At 34.7% G+C, this 20,956-nt stretch overlaps 1 protein-coding gene across 4 annotated transcripts; it reads right to left on the bottom strand.

The window, feature by feature from the left end:
• Window positions 1-5,178: 5,178 nt before the first annotated feature.
• LOC139902894 (uncharacterized protein At4g14100-like) lies at window positions 5,179-18,152 on the bottom strand. 4 transcript variants are annotated; one of them, XR_011777782.1, is made up of 4 exons: window positions 17,612-18,152; window positions 12,171-12,272; window positions 11,879-12,056; window positions 6,977-7,670 (listed from the first exon to the last, which is right to left on the bottom strand). XR_011777782.1 is itself a non-coding variant. In XM_071885560.1 (2 exons), the coding sequence occupies exons 1-2, from the start codon at window positions 18,102-18,104 to the stop codon at window positions 5,332-5,334; spliced, it is 609 nt and encodes a 202-aa protein (XP_071741661.1). In that variant the 5' UTR covers window positions 18,105-18,150; the 3' UTR covers window positions 5,179-5,331. The 4 variants fall into 4 exon arrangements, 3 of the variants coding, with proteins under 3 accessions (XP_071741661.1, XP_071741663.1, XP_071741662.1); XM_071885560.1 differs by lacking the exons at window positions 6,977-7,670; window positions 11,879-12,056; window positions 12,171-12,272 and adding an exon at window positions 5,179-5,447 and having other exon boundaries at window positions 17,612-18,150; XM_071885562.1 differs by lacking the exons at window positions 6,977-7,670; window positions 11,879-12,056; window positions 12,171-12,272 and adding an exon at window positions 10,250-11,366.
• Between the last annotated feature and the right edge of the window lie 2,804 nt (window positions 18,153-20,956).

The following is a 20,956-nucleotide window of genomic DNA, read 5'->3' as shown; positions in this document are numbered from 1 at the left end:
TAGCGGTGCTAATTTATCGTTTGTTTCTCCAAGATTTGTGCTTAAACTTAATAAGCCGCTAGCTAAGTTAAGTCATCCGGTAGAAGTTGAAATAGCGGATGGTAAGACAGTGCTAGGGGTTGATGTTTGTAATGATTGTGATATTTTGTTTGGTGCCGAAACCTTTAAAATTGATCTCATTTCGATGACTTTGGGTGAGTTTGATATTGTCGTTGGTATGGATTGGCTCGATCGTTATAGAGCTGATATTGTATGCCATGAAAAGTCTATTCGGGTAAAGACCCCAAGTGGGGGAGAACTAATTATTCATGGCGAGAGACGGAGAAGACTTGTGTCGTTATGTACTCTTGCACGGGCACGTCGTTTTCTTAATAGTGGTGGTAAGGCTTTTCTTGCTCATGTAGTTGATACTCGTGAAGAGCCACCATCCATTCGTGAAATTCCGGTGTTTAATGAATTCGAAGACTTTTTTTCGGACGAATTACCGGGTGTTCTGGCGGAAAGACAAGTTGAATTTCGCATTGAGTTGGTTCGGGGTGCTACTCCCATTGCTAAAAATCCTTATCGTTTAGCGTCGACCGAAATGGAAGAATTGTTAAATCAAACCCAAGAGTTGCTCGAGAAGGGTTTTATTCGACCGAGTGCTTCGCCATGGGGCGCTCCGGTTTTATTCGTGAAGAAGAAGGATGGTAGTATGCGGATGTGCATTGATTATCGGGAGTTGAATAAAGTGACGATAAAGAATCGTTATCCATTGCCTCGGATTGACGATTTGTTTGACCAACTCCAAGGTGCAACGTATTTCTCTAAGATTGACCTACGGTCCGGCTATCACCAAATGCGGGTCCGTGAGGAAGATATTGAGAAAACCGCTTTCCAAACGCGTTACGGGCATTTTGAGTTTGTAGTTATGCCTTTTGGTCTTACGAATGCACCGGCGACATTCATGGATCTTATGAACCGAGTGTGCCAACCTATGTTGGACAAGTCGGTGATAGTGTTCATTGACGACATACTTGTCTATTCGAAGAGTATGAAGGAACATGAACATCATTTGCGTGGTGTGTTGAAGACGTTGTGGAAGGAGAAGTTGTATGCTAAGCTCTCCAAATGTGAGTTTTGGCTAAGGGAAGTTCAATTCCTTGGTCATATTGTGAATAAAGAAGGTATACAAGTAGATCCGGGGAAGATAGAGACGGTGAAGAGTTGGGAACAACCGACCACGCCTACGGAAATCCGAAGTTTTCTCGGATTGGCCGGTTATTATCGTCGGTTTATCCAAGACTTTTCTAAGATTGCTTCTCCATTGACGAAATTGACGAGGAAGAACGCTAGATTTAGTTGGTAAAATGAGCAAGAGATCGCTTTCCAATTGTTAAAAGAGAAGTTGTGTCAAGCTCCGGTGTTAGTGTTGCCGGAAGGTGTAGAAGACATGACGGTTTATTGTGATGCTTCTTTAAATGGGCTCGGGTGTGTTCTAATGCAAAGAGGTAAAGTTATCGCTTATGCCTCTCGACAATTGAAGGAACACGAGACGAGATACCCGACCCATGATCTTGAATTGGCGGCGGTGGTTCATGCGTTGAAAATTTGGCGCCACTACTAGTATGGTGTCAAGAGTACGATTTATTCGGATCATAAGAGTTTGAAACATCTTTTTGATCAACGAGATTTGAATTATCGTCAACGTAGGTGGATGGATGTGGTGAAAGACTACGATTGTGAGATACTTTATCATCCGGGCAAGGCGAATGTGGTCGCGGATGCATTGAGTCGAAAGAGTCAACATCCAGCAATACGAGTAGGATCCTTACGCATGATTATTACTAACGATTTTCTTGTAAAGCTAGGTGAGATTCAAATTGAAGCTTTTATTAACAACAAGCATGAGGAACGAATCGTAGGGCAAACGGAGTCAATTACTTTAGGCCCGCATGGTTTGCTGTCCTTTCAAGGAAGAGTGTGGGTGCCTAAGATGGGGGATAATCGACGAGTGCTACTCGATGAAGCACATAAGTCAAGGTATTCCATTCATCCGGGTGCGACAAAAATGTATCTTGATTTAAGGAAGGAGTATTGGTGGCCGGGCATGAAACGTGATGTTGTTGAGTATGTTGAACAATGCGTCATGTGTTTGCAAGTTAAAGCCGAACACCAAAAGTCGTATGGTATGTTACAACCGCTAGAAATCCCGAAATGGAAATGGGAGCACATTACCATAGATTTCATTACAAAGTTACCAAAGACAGCGAGAACCCAATTTGATTCGATTTGGGTGATAGTTGATCGACTGACGAAAAGTTCTTTGTTTCTTTCCATTCGGGAAGCGATATCGTCGGAGACTTTGGCTAAGTTGTTTATCAAGGAGGTGATATCAAGGCATGGGGTTCCTATATCTATTATTTCGGATAGAGATACACGTTTCACATCTCGGTTTTGGGAAAAGTTTCATGAAGATATGGGTACATAATTGAAATTGAGCACGGCGTACCATCCTCAAACAGACGGTCAAACCGAACGTAAGAATCAAACATTGGAGGATATGTTACAAGCGTGTATTATCGATTTCGGTGGTAGTTGGGATGAGCACTTACCTTTGGTGGAATTCTCGTACGACAATAGCTATCATGCTAGTATTGGAAAGCCACCGTATGAGATGTTTTATGGGCGTCGGTGTCGAAATCCTATATGTTGGGGTGGGACAAAGAGAAATCAGGAGTACCGATTTGGTTTTAGAGACGAATAGCAAAATTGAGATGATTCGGGCGCATTTGAAAAAGGCTCAAGATAGACAAAAGTCGTATGCCGACAAACGAAGGTTACCGATTGAATTCCAAGGAGGTGACACGGTGATGCTTAAAGTTTCGCCATGGAAAGGTGTTATTCAGTTTCGCAAACGGAGAAAGTTAGCTCCTCGGTTTATTGGGCCATTTAAAATTTTAGCTCGGGTTAGTGAAGTTGCGTATCGTTTAGAATTACCCGAAGATCTTGCGGGGATCCATAATACATTTCATGTTTCCCATCTCCGTAAGTGTCTTGCGGATGATTCATCATGGGTGCCATTGGACGAGATCGAGCTAAGCAACAAGTTAGAGTATGTCGCAGAGCCAATAGCTATACTTGATGAGAAGGTGAAGGTGTTGAGAAATAAAGAGGTGAGAACTTTTAAAGTTCAATGGCGTCGTAGTATAGGTTCCGAGTTCACGTGGGAACCCGAAGAGTTTGTTTTGGTATATCTTCCTGCTTGTCATGCGGCGTGGATTGCAGGGACGCAATCCGAATCAAGTGAGGGAGAGTTATAAGACCCGAATCCAAATTGTACATTTTGTATATAAAAATAAAGGCTGGATTCTGTAAAAGTGGAAATGCGCGGTGCGCATTTGGATGCGCGGTGCGCATTTGGATGCGCGGCGCATATCGAGCTGACAGCTCACTTCCACCTTTTTAGATATTTTAAAGGGGCAATTTGGTACTTTCACTTGAGGGACGAGTTTAAGGAACCAAGATCAGTTTGGTGGATGTCATAACTTCATTTTCATCTACTTTATCACTCCCACATCAATTCTAGAGAGAGAGAGAGATGAAGTTCTAGTGTGAGAAAGCTCAAGCAAAGGAAGAAGAAACTCATTTCGGGTCGAAGCTCGAATTTTAAAGTTGTTCGTCTAGTCCCTAGCTACGTTTTGATTGTAGCGGTAAGTCTTAACCTTGATTTCCTTGTTTTAATTGTTTAAGGGTTAGGGTTTGGGTTAGTAATGAACATAAAACCCATTTGTTAGTAATTTGGGGATTTTTGGGTAAGTTTGAGTCATGAGGACTCAAAGATGACTAACCTAGGGTTTTGAAATGTTAAATGTGTTTATGAACCTTAAGTTGGTTAGTTAACTACTAGCACACCTAGATGTTATGTAAGTGGGTGTTATTTGGGTATGTGGTGACCCGAATGGGTGTGTATACTTCGAAATGGATCAAACGGGTCTTTGATGACTTTCGATGACCTAAGTTGTTAAATAAGTACGTTGGCAAACTAAACTTGTGATTATATGGGTATTAAGACCATAATTGGCTAGCGTTAGGGTTTTGTCGAAGTTGACCCAAATTTTAGGGTTAAGTGTACAAATGGGTCGGAATTGCACCAAGGGTCAAAATGACGCTAGGTTGTTGAGTGAGTTGGTGGACCAACTTGATTGTGTGTTTGATTATGTGCCTAATGTAATAGGTACGTTACGTTGAAGGTTGCAAGCTCGGCTAACTTTCACAAAAGACTATAAGGTGAGTGGAGTAATTATACGTATGTGTATATGGCGTATTTATTTGTGAATGTTATGGTATGAACCATCGAGCCTGTAGTGCCATAACATGTATGTGACGAGCGTCAAAGTGTGAACCACGAGCCGGTAGCACTATAAAATCATGATGTGAACCATCGAGCCAGTAACATCAAGTGTGAACCACGAGCCGGTAGCACTATAAAACAAAGTGTGAACCATCGAGCCGGTAGCACTATAAAAGAGTATGACTCAAATGCGTATGGTGTGAACCACGAGCCGGTAGCACCATAGCGTTTATGGTTAACCATATGGGAGGTTTGTTGATTGTTTAGCATATTATATATATATTGTGTTGAGTATATGCTAATGCGGTTTTGTGATATTGTACAACTTGTTAGTATTACGAGTACGATGACATGCTTTTTGGGTTACAAGTTCGTATGAGGTATTTGGTGGGGGTAATTGCAAATAGATGGGTTATATATGTGTATGTATAATTGTTGCACTCACTAAGCTTTGCTTACCCTCTCGTTGTTTACCTTTTTATAGGCTCCGGCGTGGACAAGGGAAAGGGTATACGATTGGATTAGAAACTTCACCTCTTTGGATTTAATAGTGGAGGCTTTTGTGTTTCGACTTAGGTTTTAGGTAGTTTAATCCCAAACGCCATGCTCGTCTTTTGTTTGGTACTTAAACTCGTGGGTCGAAAATACTTTGGTGTTTGGTATATATATATATATATATATATATATATATATATATATATATATATATATATATATATATATATATATATATTTCATTTTTATATCTTAAGCCAGTTCAAGTATTTTATTTCTTATATTTTACCCATAAGCTCCATAAATTTTTATCATCCGTACAATGCTATTAACTAGTTTGAGCATATAAGTAAAAAACGATTAAACTTTTATAAGTTCCAACCAGCGTAGTCATTCAAAGTCCAAACACCCGATATCTACTCATCATGCAATATTTAAAGAGTCATAATAACTAAAACACAAATAGTTGCATTATCCTAATTATAAGTAGATACACCTTCATCCTAAATAGCATTCTCATCCATTACCTTGGGCTCTATAAAACAGTATGCGGGTGCTTGTACTACCGTATCCGGTAACACTGCTCCAACCTCAAAAGTCATCACATGTGTCGAAATCCCTACGTTACAAAATGAGAGGGGGTTATGTTATAATTAGAAGTTCAAGGTTAGAAGTGTGTTTAATTTTCCAAAGTTTGCTTAAATCTATCTATAATAATTTTTATTAAAATACTAAAATGATGACATCATAAATAATCTATTTCCTTTCTTTAAAGAAATTAAAAAGAAAAAAGAAAAAATTTTAGACATACTAAGTGATGTCATAAATGTATTTATTTTACGATAAAAAAAACTTCAGATAAAAAAAAAGGACGGCCTTCAGAGTTAAAAATAGGGGGTCTGCAAAATTGCATATGCCTTCGCTGTCAAACAACAAATATAAACCCTAATTTTCTCTCAAAAAAAAAAAAAATTACACGACTACATAAAAAATGATAAAGCATTCTTCCTTCACCTACATCTGATTCGCAGACCAAATTAACAACAACATTAATCGAATATTGTTGTTGAAATTCCGGTTTCTGATGTAGTCTCAAATTTTGATCGATTAAACTTCTTAAATCACTAAGCGATATTCGACGATTGCTTGAAGGTTATCGTTTTAATCTTTAACCTAACATCTATTAACTCAGGTAATCATATCGATTAAACTTCGATCATTAAATTGATATCGATTCATGAAATCAAATAGGTTTGAATTAGTGTATTGAGATTGAGATTATGAGATCTATATGTGTCGTGATTCTAAATTCCTACTTTGTTCTTGCAAGCTTTTCTTTTTTTACTATGTTCTCAGATAAAGTATAAACTGGCTACATGTGCCTTATTTGGCCATCTTTATGCCTTATTTGGTCAAATCGAAGTGAAGGTTAGTTTGTATCCTTATCTTTACGATAATTTTTCATACAGCCACTTATTTTATGCTCCACTATTTTAATTTCGCCTTTAACTTAATGTAGTAACAGGGAACGTAGTATGTGCAATTCCATTTTCCTTATTTTGTTGACTTTTTTTGGGTTGACTAGTTCTCTTTGTTTGATTGGAGGTAGTTTGATGGTGAGTTGGCTTGGCTCTAAGTTACCAGGTGATATGTTGATTCTTTTAGTATATTCAGTCGCCCAAAATGTAACTAGCATGTTCTGTTGGTTGATATGGTCGTGTTGTTATCATTTTTGTTTTAACGATGTAATGGTTATAATGTACTATAAATGAAAAGATATAGTGGATGGTTTCGAATGGAATTGTGTTGCTGTTTGTGTGTTTAGCAGGTGTTTAAAATTTTGTAATGAAGAAAGTGGTGTGTTGAAGAGTGGAGACAATGAAGATAAGGATGCTTATATTGAGGCTTGATTTCATTCATAATTTGAGTATGTATTTGAGTGTATCAAAATTAAGATGTGCTATTTAATTTTGTTGAGTGAATCACTTTCACATGACATTTGTACACACATGCTTCTACTAAATTTTTACATACATCTTTCAAGATGATTATGTGTACATATAGATATGCTCTAAAGAACCTTTAAATAAGCTAAATAGGTGCATGATTGATTTGTATTATATTGAGTTTTTTAGAATGCATTGTAGATGAGAGTTGTCGTTATACATCATGCTGATAAAATGGGACTTGCAGAAAGAAGCTTTACTGTCTTCAGCTCAAATCTCTCAAATCAGACTTGCAGATCTGTTGAAAGCTTCAAATTCTTCATCGAGGGATCCTTAAAACTTCAGTTTTTCGGTATGCAATTACTTTTTAAAGGGTAGGATACGAATCTGAATTTAAATTTTAATCTCATATTTCTTGAATACACATCATGTACTTATGAGAAAACATTTAATTTTTAGTTAGTTCGGAATGTTATAAATATGTGTGCTTATAATTATTATTTTTAACAAGCCTGTTTTGAGATTTGAGATTGCCACTGTCAAAAATTAAAATCCAATTTATTTACTGTATCATCTTCATTAAATTTGAATTACTACTTTGTATTACAATAACAATAATTCTTTCTCAACTTCTTCATTTAGTGGCAATTGCACTTCCCATACCATTTTTCTTCTCCATTTACTGTGTTATACATCAGTTATCTATTCCCTCGATTCTTCGGTAGTGTAGCTGATGGTTGTTAATTGTGATGGTTTTGTTAATGAAATTGATGCCGGAAGCGTATTAAAGCAATTACACGCAGTCTACTGCTGAACAAAAGTTGCAAACAAATTCCTCGCAATGTCTTGTGAAAGGAGTTTGACTTCCAAAGGTGATGTAACTTGCGGATCAATATCTATTTATAATATGCTTAATTAGTTGATTCGTTTAGATCTGTTTTTGCTGTAGCTATTTGTTTAATTGTTTTCATTTATCATTAAATAGAAGGTTTAAGGCTTTTGAAGGATCGTCCTTATTATGCATATTAAAACTATTGTTCATTAATTATTGCTTGATTTGTGTACATTTGTGTTTTTATATTGTTTTATTTGTAATTATTTTGAAAGGTGTTTGTCATAGTCTAGATTCAAGAGGTTTTACGTCTTTTGCAATGAATGTTCTTTATGCTATCTCCTTTTTATTTTTTATTTTTTATTTTTTATTTTGTTGTTGTTGAGTATATGTTTGGTGTATGTTTCTTTGAGTCTATGATATAGTTGGTACAACTGTTTATTGTGCTACGGTTTCTAAGTTTGGCTCACAAACTATGTTGCGAGTTTGTTTTTCAGAAAATCTCATAATGATGTGTAAAATAGTTTTTCACAAATATATTTTTTCTTTGTAGTGTATTGGATTGGCTTCTATTCGATGTGTTTCTATATTTAGGTGATCGCTGCAACTTCATGAATCATAATAAATAAAGAAGTTAGCATTGAAGTGTTCAGATATCTCACTGTGTTTCATTTCAAGCTGCTTCTTATAGAATTAGCGCAACCCAGTTTAATGTTGCCTATGGGCTATGGGGAAGAACCATGCACTTAAATGGGTGTTTGGCTATGATTTAGGAGCAAATTTTGTAGTTTATAGTTGGTCGAAATTGAGATGGAGTATTGGCTGTAGCATGTAAATGTTTGCAATTGCAAATTTTGATCTCTTAAGCCCTCCCCTGAGAGCTTTGTATCTACTGTGTAATATGTTCTGGTTCAACAAATGCAAACTATGCTTTCCAAATAAAATGCATCTGAATGCAATTATATATGTTGGGTGTTAATTAGTGTGAGAATATATAATCATCTAAATATATTGTGCAATTATATGCTTTTGTTTACTCGCCTAAGTAATCGAACATGAACTAAGTTTAGGTTGTTATTACATTTCTTATGTTGACTGTTATGTTATATACTCGACATTGTATTCTTTTTTCTTTTTTTGCACTAAATTACAAGCTTAGATGATTTTTTTTAACGGATAAGTGCTTATTTTACATTGACAAACTCAATATCTATCTATATAGTCATATAAAGCTCTAAAATGATGATGTTATCATTAAGCTAATTACTCTTTAATTTTCATATTGATGATGTCATAGTTATATATTAATTTAATTAAAAAATAATACGAAATCTTTTATAAAAAAAATACTAATCTCTCTTAAAATGTAATTTTAATTTTCCAAAAAAATTTAAAAGGCATTTATTATTATTCACTTTTAATATAATAATTATAATTATTATATTATTAATATTCAAATATGGATTCTTTTTACGAAATTAATTACGTTACATATGTATGCGAAAATACATGTCTTTATATATTTGTAAAAACAACGACAAGTTTCTTAGTCAAACGGGTCATTAAAATAAATGACTTTAGCAATTACATTCACGTAATACCTAAAACAAGTCATTAAATTGTTTTGCTTAAACAAACCCGTGATTTCATGGACATTTCACTAGTATTCAATTAAACACCAAACTTAACTACTATTGTACGTATTGAATATATATGATGATCTTCAAATTCGTTATCTATCTTCTATCTATAAATTCTCTTATAATTTTAAAATGATAATGCAATAATTACATTTTTTCCTTCCATAAAAAAAATCAAAAAGAATAAAGAAAAATTGTGAGGACATGTAGGTGATATCATAGATAGAATTATTTTTATTATTAAATTAAATATACCTAATGATATCATAAATATGGATTATCTAAACTTAAAAAAAAATTCAAAAATAAAGAAAAAAGTTTAAGCCCTCATGATGATGTGATTAAAATAATTAATTGTATTTAGTAAAAAATATTAACATGTTAATTTTATAATATATGAAGCATTATGTACAACCTTATGATAAAACACCCTCATGACCAAATGTACAATATTTAAAACATTATGTACAACCTTATGGTAAAACATCCTCAGAACCATATGTACAATATTTGAAGCATTATGTACAACCTTATGATAAAATATTCACATCACCATATGTATAAACTTTAAAAAAATTGTACAATCTTTTATAAATCACCTCATAAACACGTGTACAAACTTTGAAGCGTATTGTACAACCTTCATATAATAATTGTATTTTAATTCTTTAAAATTTATCAAGAGACATTTGTTATTACTAATAATTATTATTAAAAATATAAATACTCAATTTTTGAAAAAACTTTATTACTATTTATTACGGAGGATAATTATAATTATAATAATAATTATTATATTATTATTATTCAAATATGAGTGCTTTTTACGATATTAATTACGTTACATATGTATGTGAAATACATGTCTCAATAAAAGGTTGTAATGTAGGCTTTTATGACAAAGTTAAGTACATCAAGGTAGTTCATTTATTCTGAACAAGTTAAGTACGTCAATATATTTGTAAAAACAATGACAAGTTTCTTAGTCGAAATTCGTTGTTCTACGGGTTACATTTTCTAAATACCTAAAACATATTATTAAACTGTTTCGTTTAAACAAACCCGTAATTTTACGGGTCATTTTACTAGTATACTTTATAACTCATTTCACCATTTACACACTATCGCTCTTAATCATATAATAAAATGCAAATAAGAATTAGAATCATAACGAATTTTTATTCCTATAACCTATGTAACTAGGAGTGTCACCAAGCCAAGTCGAACTAGAGTTCGAATCGCTTCAAGTTTAATAGTTAATCTCGAGCTCATCTGATTTAAATGTTATAATCTTGAGTTCGGCTAGAAATTGACTCGAACTAGAGCTCGACTTACCACTCTCCCATGGTCATCATGTTGCTTCACCGACAGTGGTCCCTAGCTGTCAGTCCGGCAACCATTCTTCTTCAACAACCTCTAACCAAGCTTCATTCTTTGATTTTTTAAATCCGTCGATGGTGCTCTCAATAGAGGTGTTCCTCTTTCTTTCTCTAAGTATTTAGCGCATGTATTCTATTGTTTAGGCTATGCCCAGTTTACATTGTTAGGGTTCACCACTTTACCCTTATATATTAGGATGTGTTATGTACGTGGTTTTGAGATATGGAAAATATACGACATGTTGGAATTAATGGGTTTGTGGGTTTGAATTTGAGTTAGTTCTTTAGTTAGTAAGATAATTAAGTGTTAGTATCAGTTTTAATTAAATAAATGGTTTGCTTGATGATTTTGAATTGGTATTAGGAGTGACCGAGTATTACGTTTGAGTGAGGTTAGTGCCTTGTTTTTAGTAGTAAAATTCGTAGGTGGTGTGATGCCATTTTCAAGCACATGTACGTTAGACTTATTGGCTATATATTTGGCCATTAGTGGAGAATAAAAGTACTGTAACTTTTTGCTTTATTTCATCGTTTCTTCTTGTATACTGCAAATAAAAAACACATCATTTGTTTTTTTTATATATATCTGTGAATTATTAAGGACCACTCCTACATGAAAATTATTATGTAATTACTTGGTATCACAGCCTGTACAACCTTAACCCTATTTTTTCTACCGCAATCATCATTCAGCGGCCAATCTTCTTCTCCTTCTACAATTCAAAACGCTGCCCATGCCTCCTAATAAATATGAGAATATATACGCTGTCACATCCATTAACCATATTATTCTAGTAAAACTTGATCTTGGAAAACTAAACTACACACAATGGAAGAAGCTTTTCACGATTCATTGCGCGAGATTTGATGTTTTGAATTTCATTTTTCAAAACACTACCGACGATGAACGAGCAGACCCTGAATGAATCAAAGCCGATGTTGTGGTCTCCAACTAGATCTTCCTAACCATATCCGGACCGTTGTTTGAGCGTGTTCTCAACTCTGAACCGACTACCGCATATGATACCTAGACTTTTTCTTGTGAAGGTTTATTGTATCGCCTATTTTATACATGTTTGAAAAATCAATTTAAGGCGATATTATTTTTATTTAAGCTAAATTATGCCATATACTAATGAACATTTAATTTTTTATGTGTTTGGAGTAGTTGGGTATGATTTTGTAGGTAAAGTGATGCAAAAGATATGAAAAGAAGCTAAAAATGACATAAGTCCGAAAGTTAGATGATGTACGATTGGGGAATAAAGAGAAGTCGAAGACAGCAGTAACAGCCCAACTGTTCATTTAGCTACCATCTGTCATGTTCATCGAAGTTCCAAAAACAAAATCTACGTTAATACAGGCATCTGCTATCAGAAGATCTGCCGACCATCATCAGAAACATTCCCTGACTATCCAAAGGTCCGGCGGCTATCATCGTGAATGAGGTGAAACATAAAAAAAGATTTAAATATTAATTCGAGCAGCCAGCTAATGAAACAACTGACATCTATTGAAAGAATGTTCTAGAAAGAGGAAACATACAACGGTTATCATTACTAGTTGTCGGCTAAATAAGCAAATAGCCGCTGGCTGTCACCAAAAGTTGTCGTCTCGATTGAATTTCTTGATTTTGGGGGATTTTTCCTATAAATAGAGAGGTCAGCCTATAGAGGCTATATCACTTTTTCAATTCAGTTTATTTACTCTTTAGTTATAGTTTTCTCTCAAGATAGTTAGAGTTTACTTTTCAACTCTTTAAGGATTCTAATATCCTAACAATTTGTTCCTCAATCCTTTTGAAGTATTTCTTATTTACATTTAATGTTCACTTTAATGTTTACTTTAATTTAATTCTTACATTGATTCTTTGTTTGATTATTATATTTAATTACATGGTGAGCAAAAATTGTTAGTATTAACTTGGTATTAGTATGAATCCTAGTTATGATTAATGATTATCTTCAATATATTTTTATAAATTGTATGGATTAGAATTCGTATGTTTAGGCAAATATCCATTGATTATCTAGATATTGGGATAGAATTGTATGCGAATGTAAATGATAAAATTAATGTACCTAGTTAATCCACATACTTACCCCTTACTAGTTTTCTCCGTATGTCAACCTAGGTAGTTATAATTATTATTGATGTGAAGCAGTTGAAGATAATATATTGACTAGTATACACCTAAGTCTTGAAATCTAGATGAACTTCGCAACAAATTGTATGTTTATCTGATTTATGAAGTTGTTGATTTTATGAACCTAGTTAAGTCAAACGCTTAAATCATAATTAGCAACCTAATCCATGTTGAAATATCGATTTACTAGTTGTTCTAACTTAGTATGAGGTATTTAGGCTAAAGTACAAGTCATTTAAACTACCTTATTCTCAATAGATTAATCCATAGCTAGGAGGACTGTGAAAGTCCAAGTGAATACCGGTTAATATTATTATTTATCTGTGTTATTTACTTGCTTATTAACTAGTGCTTTAGTTAATTAAAACTCTCCAATCAATTGTGACACTTAATTACAACAAAACTTAATTGTCGTTACTACAATGATCATGTCTGTTACCTATAATATGTGCTAGTAGTTAGTTAGTTAGCTTTGTTTGATTAATTTAAGAGTCGATCTACGCACATTAATTTTTCAAGACAACAAGCGCTCTAAAACCATGGAATTAAATGACGGACTTCGTGGAATTTAACATTGGTCATCTCTATGTTGAAGAAGACTTTCGACAAATAGATCAAATCGCCACACATCTTCGAAACTTCAGTGCAAATGTTGAAGAATATGATTTGGTCATGTACGCGGTCAATGGTTTAATTTATAAATTCTCGCCCGCCTCACACATTATAATTCATCGGGACCCTTTCCCGGACCTTAATACCGTTTGGTCCATGCTTGTAATGGAGAAGATGACGTTAAACAAGAAAAATCATGCCTCCCTTGAGTCTTCAGCGAACCCATCCAACCCATCGACACTTGTGATTCAAACCAATTCTTCTCAACCATCGAGCACCACCACCAGTTAACCACATGTTTGTCGAAACTTTTCAAATGGGTATTGTCGATTTCCTAAGCGATGTTGTTATCTCCACCTTGGGAACAATCGACGTTCAAATAATACTCAAGGAAACACTCAAAATTCCACCAGGACCACAAGCATGATTTAGGCCTAGTTATTGAATATTATCGCAGCCCCACAACACCAATTGGCGCAATCTGGTAATCTACGGGCCTCACTGTGCCTTTCTGTTGTCCAACCACACATTCCATACACTAGATATGGGCCTCTCGCTCACCTAAATCAGGCCCACCAAGGTATTTTTCTAAGACCACCTGGGTTCCCATGGTCACTACCCCAATTCTTATGGGCCTCAGCATTCTGGACAGCCTAGTGGACCTAAAACCCAAGCGTATTATGAAGCTCACCCTATGCGTTATGTTACGTTTACTATGGATCCTCATACGCAAACTAAAGAAACTATTTTACATAGTACATTCAGCACAATGACTTTCCATAATTATGGGGAAATTAGGTGGAACATATATAATGGAGTGTCCACTCATCTTACCTCTTTTGTTAATAATCTTAGTACTGTTTTTAATAATTCCAGATATCTGTCAGTCGCCGTTGGTAACGAGAATACCATTCCCGTCATCAACACTGGCCATAGATTATTGTCTCATGCTCATAGACCTATACACCTAAAGAACATCCTTGTAACTCCTAATATTGTTAAAAATCTCATTTATGTTTGTCCATTTACTCACGACAATAAAGTTTTCGTTGAATTTGACCCTTTTAGTTTTTTTGTGAATGATTATTTGATGTGTCGTCTCCTTTTCCGTTGTGATAGCACCAGGATCTCTATCTAGCCACACCACCTGTCTCAGACTCACCACAACATGCTCTTCTCACCAGTCCTCTCATATGGCATCAACGTCTTGGGCATATCGGGAATGCAGTTTTCATAGACTAATTTTTAATAAAGATATTATTTGTAATAAAACTGCATCTCCCATATTTTGTCATGTGTGTCAGCTTGGGAAACATGTGCGACTTCCTTTTCCTATTTCTAGTTTTAATGCTAATTTTGTTTTTGATATTATCCATTCCTAGTTATGGACATCACCAGTTGCTACCATTAGTGGTTTATAAGATTATATTATATCTGTTGATCATATTACTTATTATGTTTGGGTTTTTTAATATTACCTCATAAATCTGATGAACAAAATAAATTTTTACAATTTCGCTCATTTGTAAGAGCTCAACTCAAACAAGCAATAAAAGCATTCCAATGTGAAAATGATGGTGAACTCGATAACGGCGCCTTCCATCAACTTCTCCAATCTAATGGCATTCAATTTCGATTCTGGTGTCCTCACACTTATCAAAAAAATGGGAAGTCCGAACGTATGCTTCGCACCATCAATAATTTGATTCATACTGTCATGTTTCAAGCTTACCTTCCGCCCACTTACTACTAAAAACTCTCTACATGACCGCCTACCTTCTTAATGTTCTTCCCTGTTCCACTATTAATCACGATATACCACACTCTCGCCTCTACAACCAAAAACCTAACTACATCACTCTTCATGTCTTCGGATGCCTCTGCTATCCTCATCTTAACACCACTCAAAAACTCGCTCTACACTCTACTCCACGCATTTTTCTTGGGCATCCATCCAGTCACCGGTGTTACCTCTGTTTCGACCTAACCACCAACAAAAGTATCTTATCTCGTCATGTCACTGTTGAGGAGATCTCCTTCCCTTCGGTTCCATGACACCCACCTAACCTCTTATTACGACTTCTTGGACCCTCCACCAAATCTCTTCTCTCGATCTTTACATCTCTCTACCCCCGTATATACTCCTAACCATACTCACACTCCTCCCAATCCATCCTCAGAGACACAACCTCCTCCTACTGAGGCTACCACCAGTACTTTTCGTCTTTCTAATCCGACCTCGAAGACATAGCCTTCTCATACTAGGCTACCACTTCCCAATCCACCAATCCTATGATCACGCGTACTCGTCTCAGTACCACCAAAATAGTTCATCGTCTTAATCTCTACACCTTCGTCATATCTCCCATTCCCCTTACTTACCCCGACATTCTTCATGACCCTAGCTAGAAATAAGCTATGACTGACGAATAGAATGCTTTAATTAACAATAGTACTTGAATACTTGTGCCTCTCCTTTCAGACAAGAACATAGTTCGCTCCATGTGGTTGTTTGAGCACAAGTTTAATGCAAAAGGTAATTTGAGCAGGTATAAGCCTCTACTCGTTGCTAGTCGCAACCAACATGTTAGCATTGATTGTGATGAGGCTTTTAGCCCAGTTGGTAATTGACTACGAACCGAGCTATTTTACTTGGTGGTGCTCTAGGGAGGGTCAACATGATGTTTTGGTTATTGATCGGGTATCCGATAATGGCTTTTCTTTGGATTTGGTGTCTTTCTCGAACCGAGTTGTTTTACTTGGTGCTGCTCTAGAGAAGGAAATGATGTTGTTTCGGAGACTGTTTTTTCAGATGAGGTAGTCCTGTTTTTAGAAGTTTATGATAAAACAGCTCGAGTCTATCCAATGGGACCGAGTTTTGATTAATTGCAGTGTTTGATTAACGAATGTGCGTTAGGGTTTGGAATTGCTGCTAATGATCAAGATAATTCCTCGGATCCTTCTTTGTTTTCGAACGTTCCTTAGTTGAAAGCATTTTTCTTAATAGATTCTACTTCAACCTCTACTCATGTATCAATTGATATTGGTTCTGCTAATGTTAATAAAGGTTGCCCCTATATCGTTAAGAGTTGCGAAGATTCGTGTCGGGTTACGTGGGAGCACATTCAAAAGCAAAAGGATTCTTTGTGGGCTAATTAGGTGGGTGGCACAAATAAGGTAGATGTGGTTACTCGTAAATCGAAGAAGAAGCTAAAAAAGAAGTCTGCGGGGAATTGACAAGTCCTTTTCTTTGTGGGATCAAGATGACGTTTTGGCTCTTGAGGTAGAGAATCCATTGTTTTGGTATGTTTCGAGTAAGTAGAAGGTATTATATGTAGGATCGTTTTGTCCAACAACATGTCCAACATCTACACTCACGAGTCCCTTAATACAATAAAATCAATTGGTGATAGAGGGGGGAGGTTCCCATAGGCTTATATAGTGACATTATTCCTTTCCAACTTCCGATGTGGGATGACTTTCATCTTTTTTTATAACCGATTAATACTCCAACAATCACTCCCTTAATCGGTTTAGCTACATGCTAGCTGTAACCTACTCTGATATCATTTTTAGGATCGTTTTTGCCCAACAACATGTCTAACATATAAGCTCATGAGTTAGGCTTATATACTGACATTATTTCTTTTTCTACTTCGATGTGAGATGACTTTCATCTTTTTATAACCGATTATACTCCAACATTCTAAATCCGGGTTCAAAGGGAGAAAATCTTCTATTGCCGTGATAAGCTTCGTGTTCCTTGAATGTTAGTTTTTGTGTTTGGTTTAGCGGTTTGTTGGTTTTGTTTGATAAGTTGGTTTTGCTTGATAGATAGCTTGTGTTTGGTATTTTGTTAGTTGTCATTTAGTCGTGTTTTGTGGTTAGTTGGTTAGTCCTGCTAGTTGGTTTTAGCTAGGCTCGCCTCAAGATAGTTCGGTAGGCTTTGTTAGTGTTGAATTGTGTTGTCGTTTGCGCATCCTAGTTGATAGGCTAATCGGAGTTGGTTGGTTCTTGTATTAATTTGATGGGCTCTTTTATGATTTTCTTTAAAGTATCTTGATTATTATAAAGTTTTAGTTTTTCAAAAATTAAAAATAAAAAATAAATTATCAAGTAGGAGTATATATTTGTATGTGATATGAACTCCCCAAATTTAACACCAAAAACTAGCAATTAAACATATAAAACTTATATACTCCGATATATACGATATGATGATGATTACCGTCATAAAAGTCCCAACGAACTGGTCTCTTAGTAGCCACATCTTCATAGTACCAAATGAAGTCCACCTTCTCCCACAAATCACACAAGAACCCATCAGTCACCACCCGACCCAAATAATGTGCACCATCAAGAAAGTCGGGTCGTGGTATCCCGACACCAAAGTCCACCACTTGACATTGTGCATCCTCCCCTAATGTGTAATAAAATGACGTACCATTGTTCCATTCAATGTCATAAAGCAATATCCCAAGTTGTTTTTGGAATATGTTAACGTTGCGACCATTAGGCCAATCGTACCAAAGATCACTTAGTTGAAGGTGGGTTGATGTTAGGTTCATGTAAAGAAGAGCATGGAATTGTTCTGGCCATGGTGTAGGCGTTGGTTCTGGTGAGTTTAACCATGGCTCGTTGTCATTGTTAAAAGCTAGGTCATATGGTAGTTGAAAAAGGAAGAAGATGAGCACTGAAATGGCTTGGAAGGCTACCTTCATATCTTTTTAATTATCTATTATCTATGTGTGTGGTTATTTTTTATTTGGTACAAGAAGTTTGGTTATGAGATAAAATGACTTTGGGGACCACTCACACAGTGACACAGAACACTTCAAGAAGAACTTTAGGCTGTTTGTAACGGGTCAAAGTGACCCGTCACTTGTCCATGTGACACCGAAGAAACGTCAATTTTTGTTGTAATGGAGTGTCACTTTGTGACGTTACTTTGGTGTGAGTTAGAAAGTGATACCAAAAGAAACTTGGCGTCACTTGTTTATTTATTTTTTATTAATTTAAAAATATTATTTTTATCTTATTTTAATACTTAACCCAATTATATTTTAACACATCATTACAATACTGCTGACTAACACACCACCACTACTTTACTCAAAAAAGAAACACGTCATACTCAGCAAAAAAGTGCAAAAAGGTAAGTGACACCACAAAGAAACGCCACAACCATTACAAATAGTCTTATGGAGGCAAAAGAAATTCAATCATTTATATTTATATATATATAAATATAAGGTGAAATAATAAAGTACTACGTAACATTTTATTTTACCCTTTTATCTATGCCTGTAAACTAAGTAGGTAAAAAGTAAATAGTAAAATGATCAAGTAAAATAATACCATGTTTATGATAGAGTATTTCCTAAATTAATTATGTATATGTTGTTTAGAGATTATTAAATTGAGATTGATAAAGTATAAATGGGTAAAATTGTTAAACTCTAATCAAAATAAACATTATATATAGTACAACAGTTCAAGGTACGACTAAATCTACTTACGAACGGTTGTACAGTTCGATTTCAACATTTCGGCTCAAATCATACAAAAACGATACTCAATTCGGTTTATACTAAGATATGAGGAAAAAGTGGGAACTGGTTAACTACAGGTTTTTTTGCCTGTGCGCCTAATCGTTCTTTGATTGGGATAAAATGAGATGCATCGATGTACTTTGTCGCTATTTAAACAACACTGTATGTAGTTGCCATCCAGCTTATATTCTCAAGTGACGTTCTCTATCTAAGAATTGATAAAGCGGTTAGTGTGATGACCCGAGAATTTTCGACCAAATTTAAACTTTAATCTTTATATGTTTCCGACACGATAAGCAAAATCTGTAACATTGAGTCTCGAAAGTTTTGAAATCTATATTCATGTATTCAATTACCCTTCGACTATTCCCGACGATTCACGAACAATTGTGTGTAAATAAATATGTAAATACATATATTGATAGAAATATGAATATAAGTGTATATATAATATTTTGAAATAATAAAGTACACTTAATCATTTGGAATTAAAAATGTAAGATAATAAGTAGAATAAATAAGTTACTATCATATATATATACATTTATATTAAAAAGGACATATGTAATATTAATACATTAAATTTAATTACAAGATGTAAATAAAGTGTTATATCAATATTATTGGTATTACTCTTATTATTAGTATTAAAAATTAATATTAATATTAGCCTATTATTGTTATTATTAGTATTTATATTTTATTAATATCATTATCAATGTTATATTAATATTACAATGAACATTATTAATAATACTTGTTATTATCAGTATATTTATTATTTGTATTCTTATTAATAAATTATTATTAATAATATTAGTATTATTATTAAATTAATTAATTATTAATGATAATTAATAGAGTTATTGATATTGTTATCATTATTATAATTTATACTATTATTATTATTTATACATTTGTTATTAGTATTAATATTTTCATAATTACATATATAACTATTAATACAGACTAATAGCAGATACATATACAAATATGTGAACAATACAGTATATACCTATACAAATACAGTTTAATACGTATTCTTCCACTAAAGAGTCAAATTTTGTTTCACGTTATTTTCATACTGTGTGAGTTTTTGTTTTATGTCTCTCAATTTGTTAACCATCAGTATCAATCGTACCATTTTAGTTGAGATTGTAAATTGATTTTATTCTCTGATAAATTATATTCAGTAGAGTCCACCCAGCTAACAAACAAATTGAAATTGGGTCAGGTGAGCTGTAATTGCATCGTTTATCCTCCATATAGTCTTCTGATAACGAACCAAGACATGACACACTATAAACAAGCCACTGCCACGCTTATATCTTTCTTCTGTTTTCTGTTTTAATTCGAACAACCACCATAATATCGACACCTGCATCATTAATCAACCTTGAAGCCTTCGTTCACCTTTGATAATCACCTCACCAACGAGCTCTATCATTCTTCTGTTTCTATTCGCCATCTTGAGTCACCATGAACACACCAGCAAGTGTTGTATTCGTATTCTATTTTGGCACACAAATACAACCATCTTTTATTATTTTTATGCTAATATACTTCATCAAACAAACCTGTTACATACTTGTGTGGCTCCTGCTTCAACAAACCGTTAACTAACCATCACCTTACTATCCCCACCCTCCTTTTCTTTCTTTCTTTCTTTCTTTCTTTCTTTCTTTATCTCTCTCTAACTCATCAACATGTTATCACCTCTTGTTAAATATACGAGCCGTCTTCTGTGTTTCTTTCCATAGTTAAACCCAAACACCTTCCATCAAACCACAACCGTTTTCGAACCAAGACCAAGACTGCTCAAGTACTCGATCACTATTTATGCTTCATTAATTATAAGTTGTTGTTGTTTCATTTTTGTCGAACCTCTAATACAAACCACCCAACACTTGTTACACTTCCTGTCTCCGTTTCTATTAGAGGAATCGAGAACACCATCACACCCACTTCACCGCCATTGTTTGTTTCTAACTATGATCGTGATCCACACCACCACAGCTCTC

Source organism: Rutidosis leptorrhynchoides, chromosome 3 (genome assembly GCF_046630445.1).
Source record: "Rutidosis leptorrhynchoides isolate AG116_Rl617_1_P2 chromosome 3, CSIRO_AGI_Rlap_v1, whole genome shotgun sequence".
Lineage (NCBI taxonomy): Eukaryota > Viridiplantae > Streptophyta > Magnoliopsida > Asterales > Asteraceae > Rutidosis > Rutidosis leptorrhynchoides.
This window is presented reverse-complemented; position numbering and strand designations above follow the sequence as displayed.

Excerpts from the sequence above, each read along its gene's own strand:
- LOC139902894 (XM_071885560.1), bottom strand. The coding sequence starts at position 18,104 with ATGAAGGTAGCCTTCCAAGCCATTTCAGTGCTCATCTTCTTCCTTTTT. Across the intron at positions 5,448-17,611 it reads TCGTTGGGACTTTTATGACG|GGATTTCGACACATGTGATG; the intron begins GTAATCATCATC and ends TTTGTAACGTAG.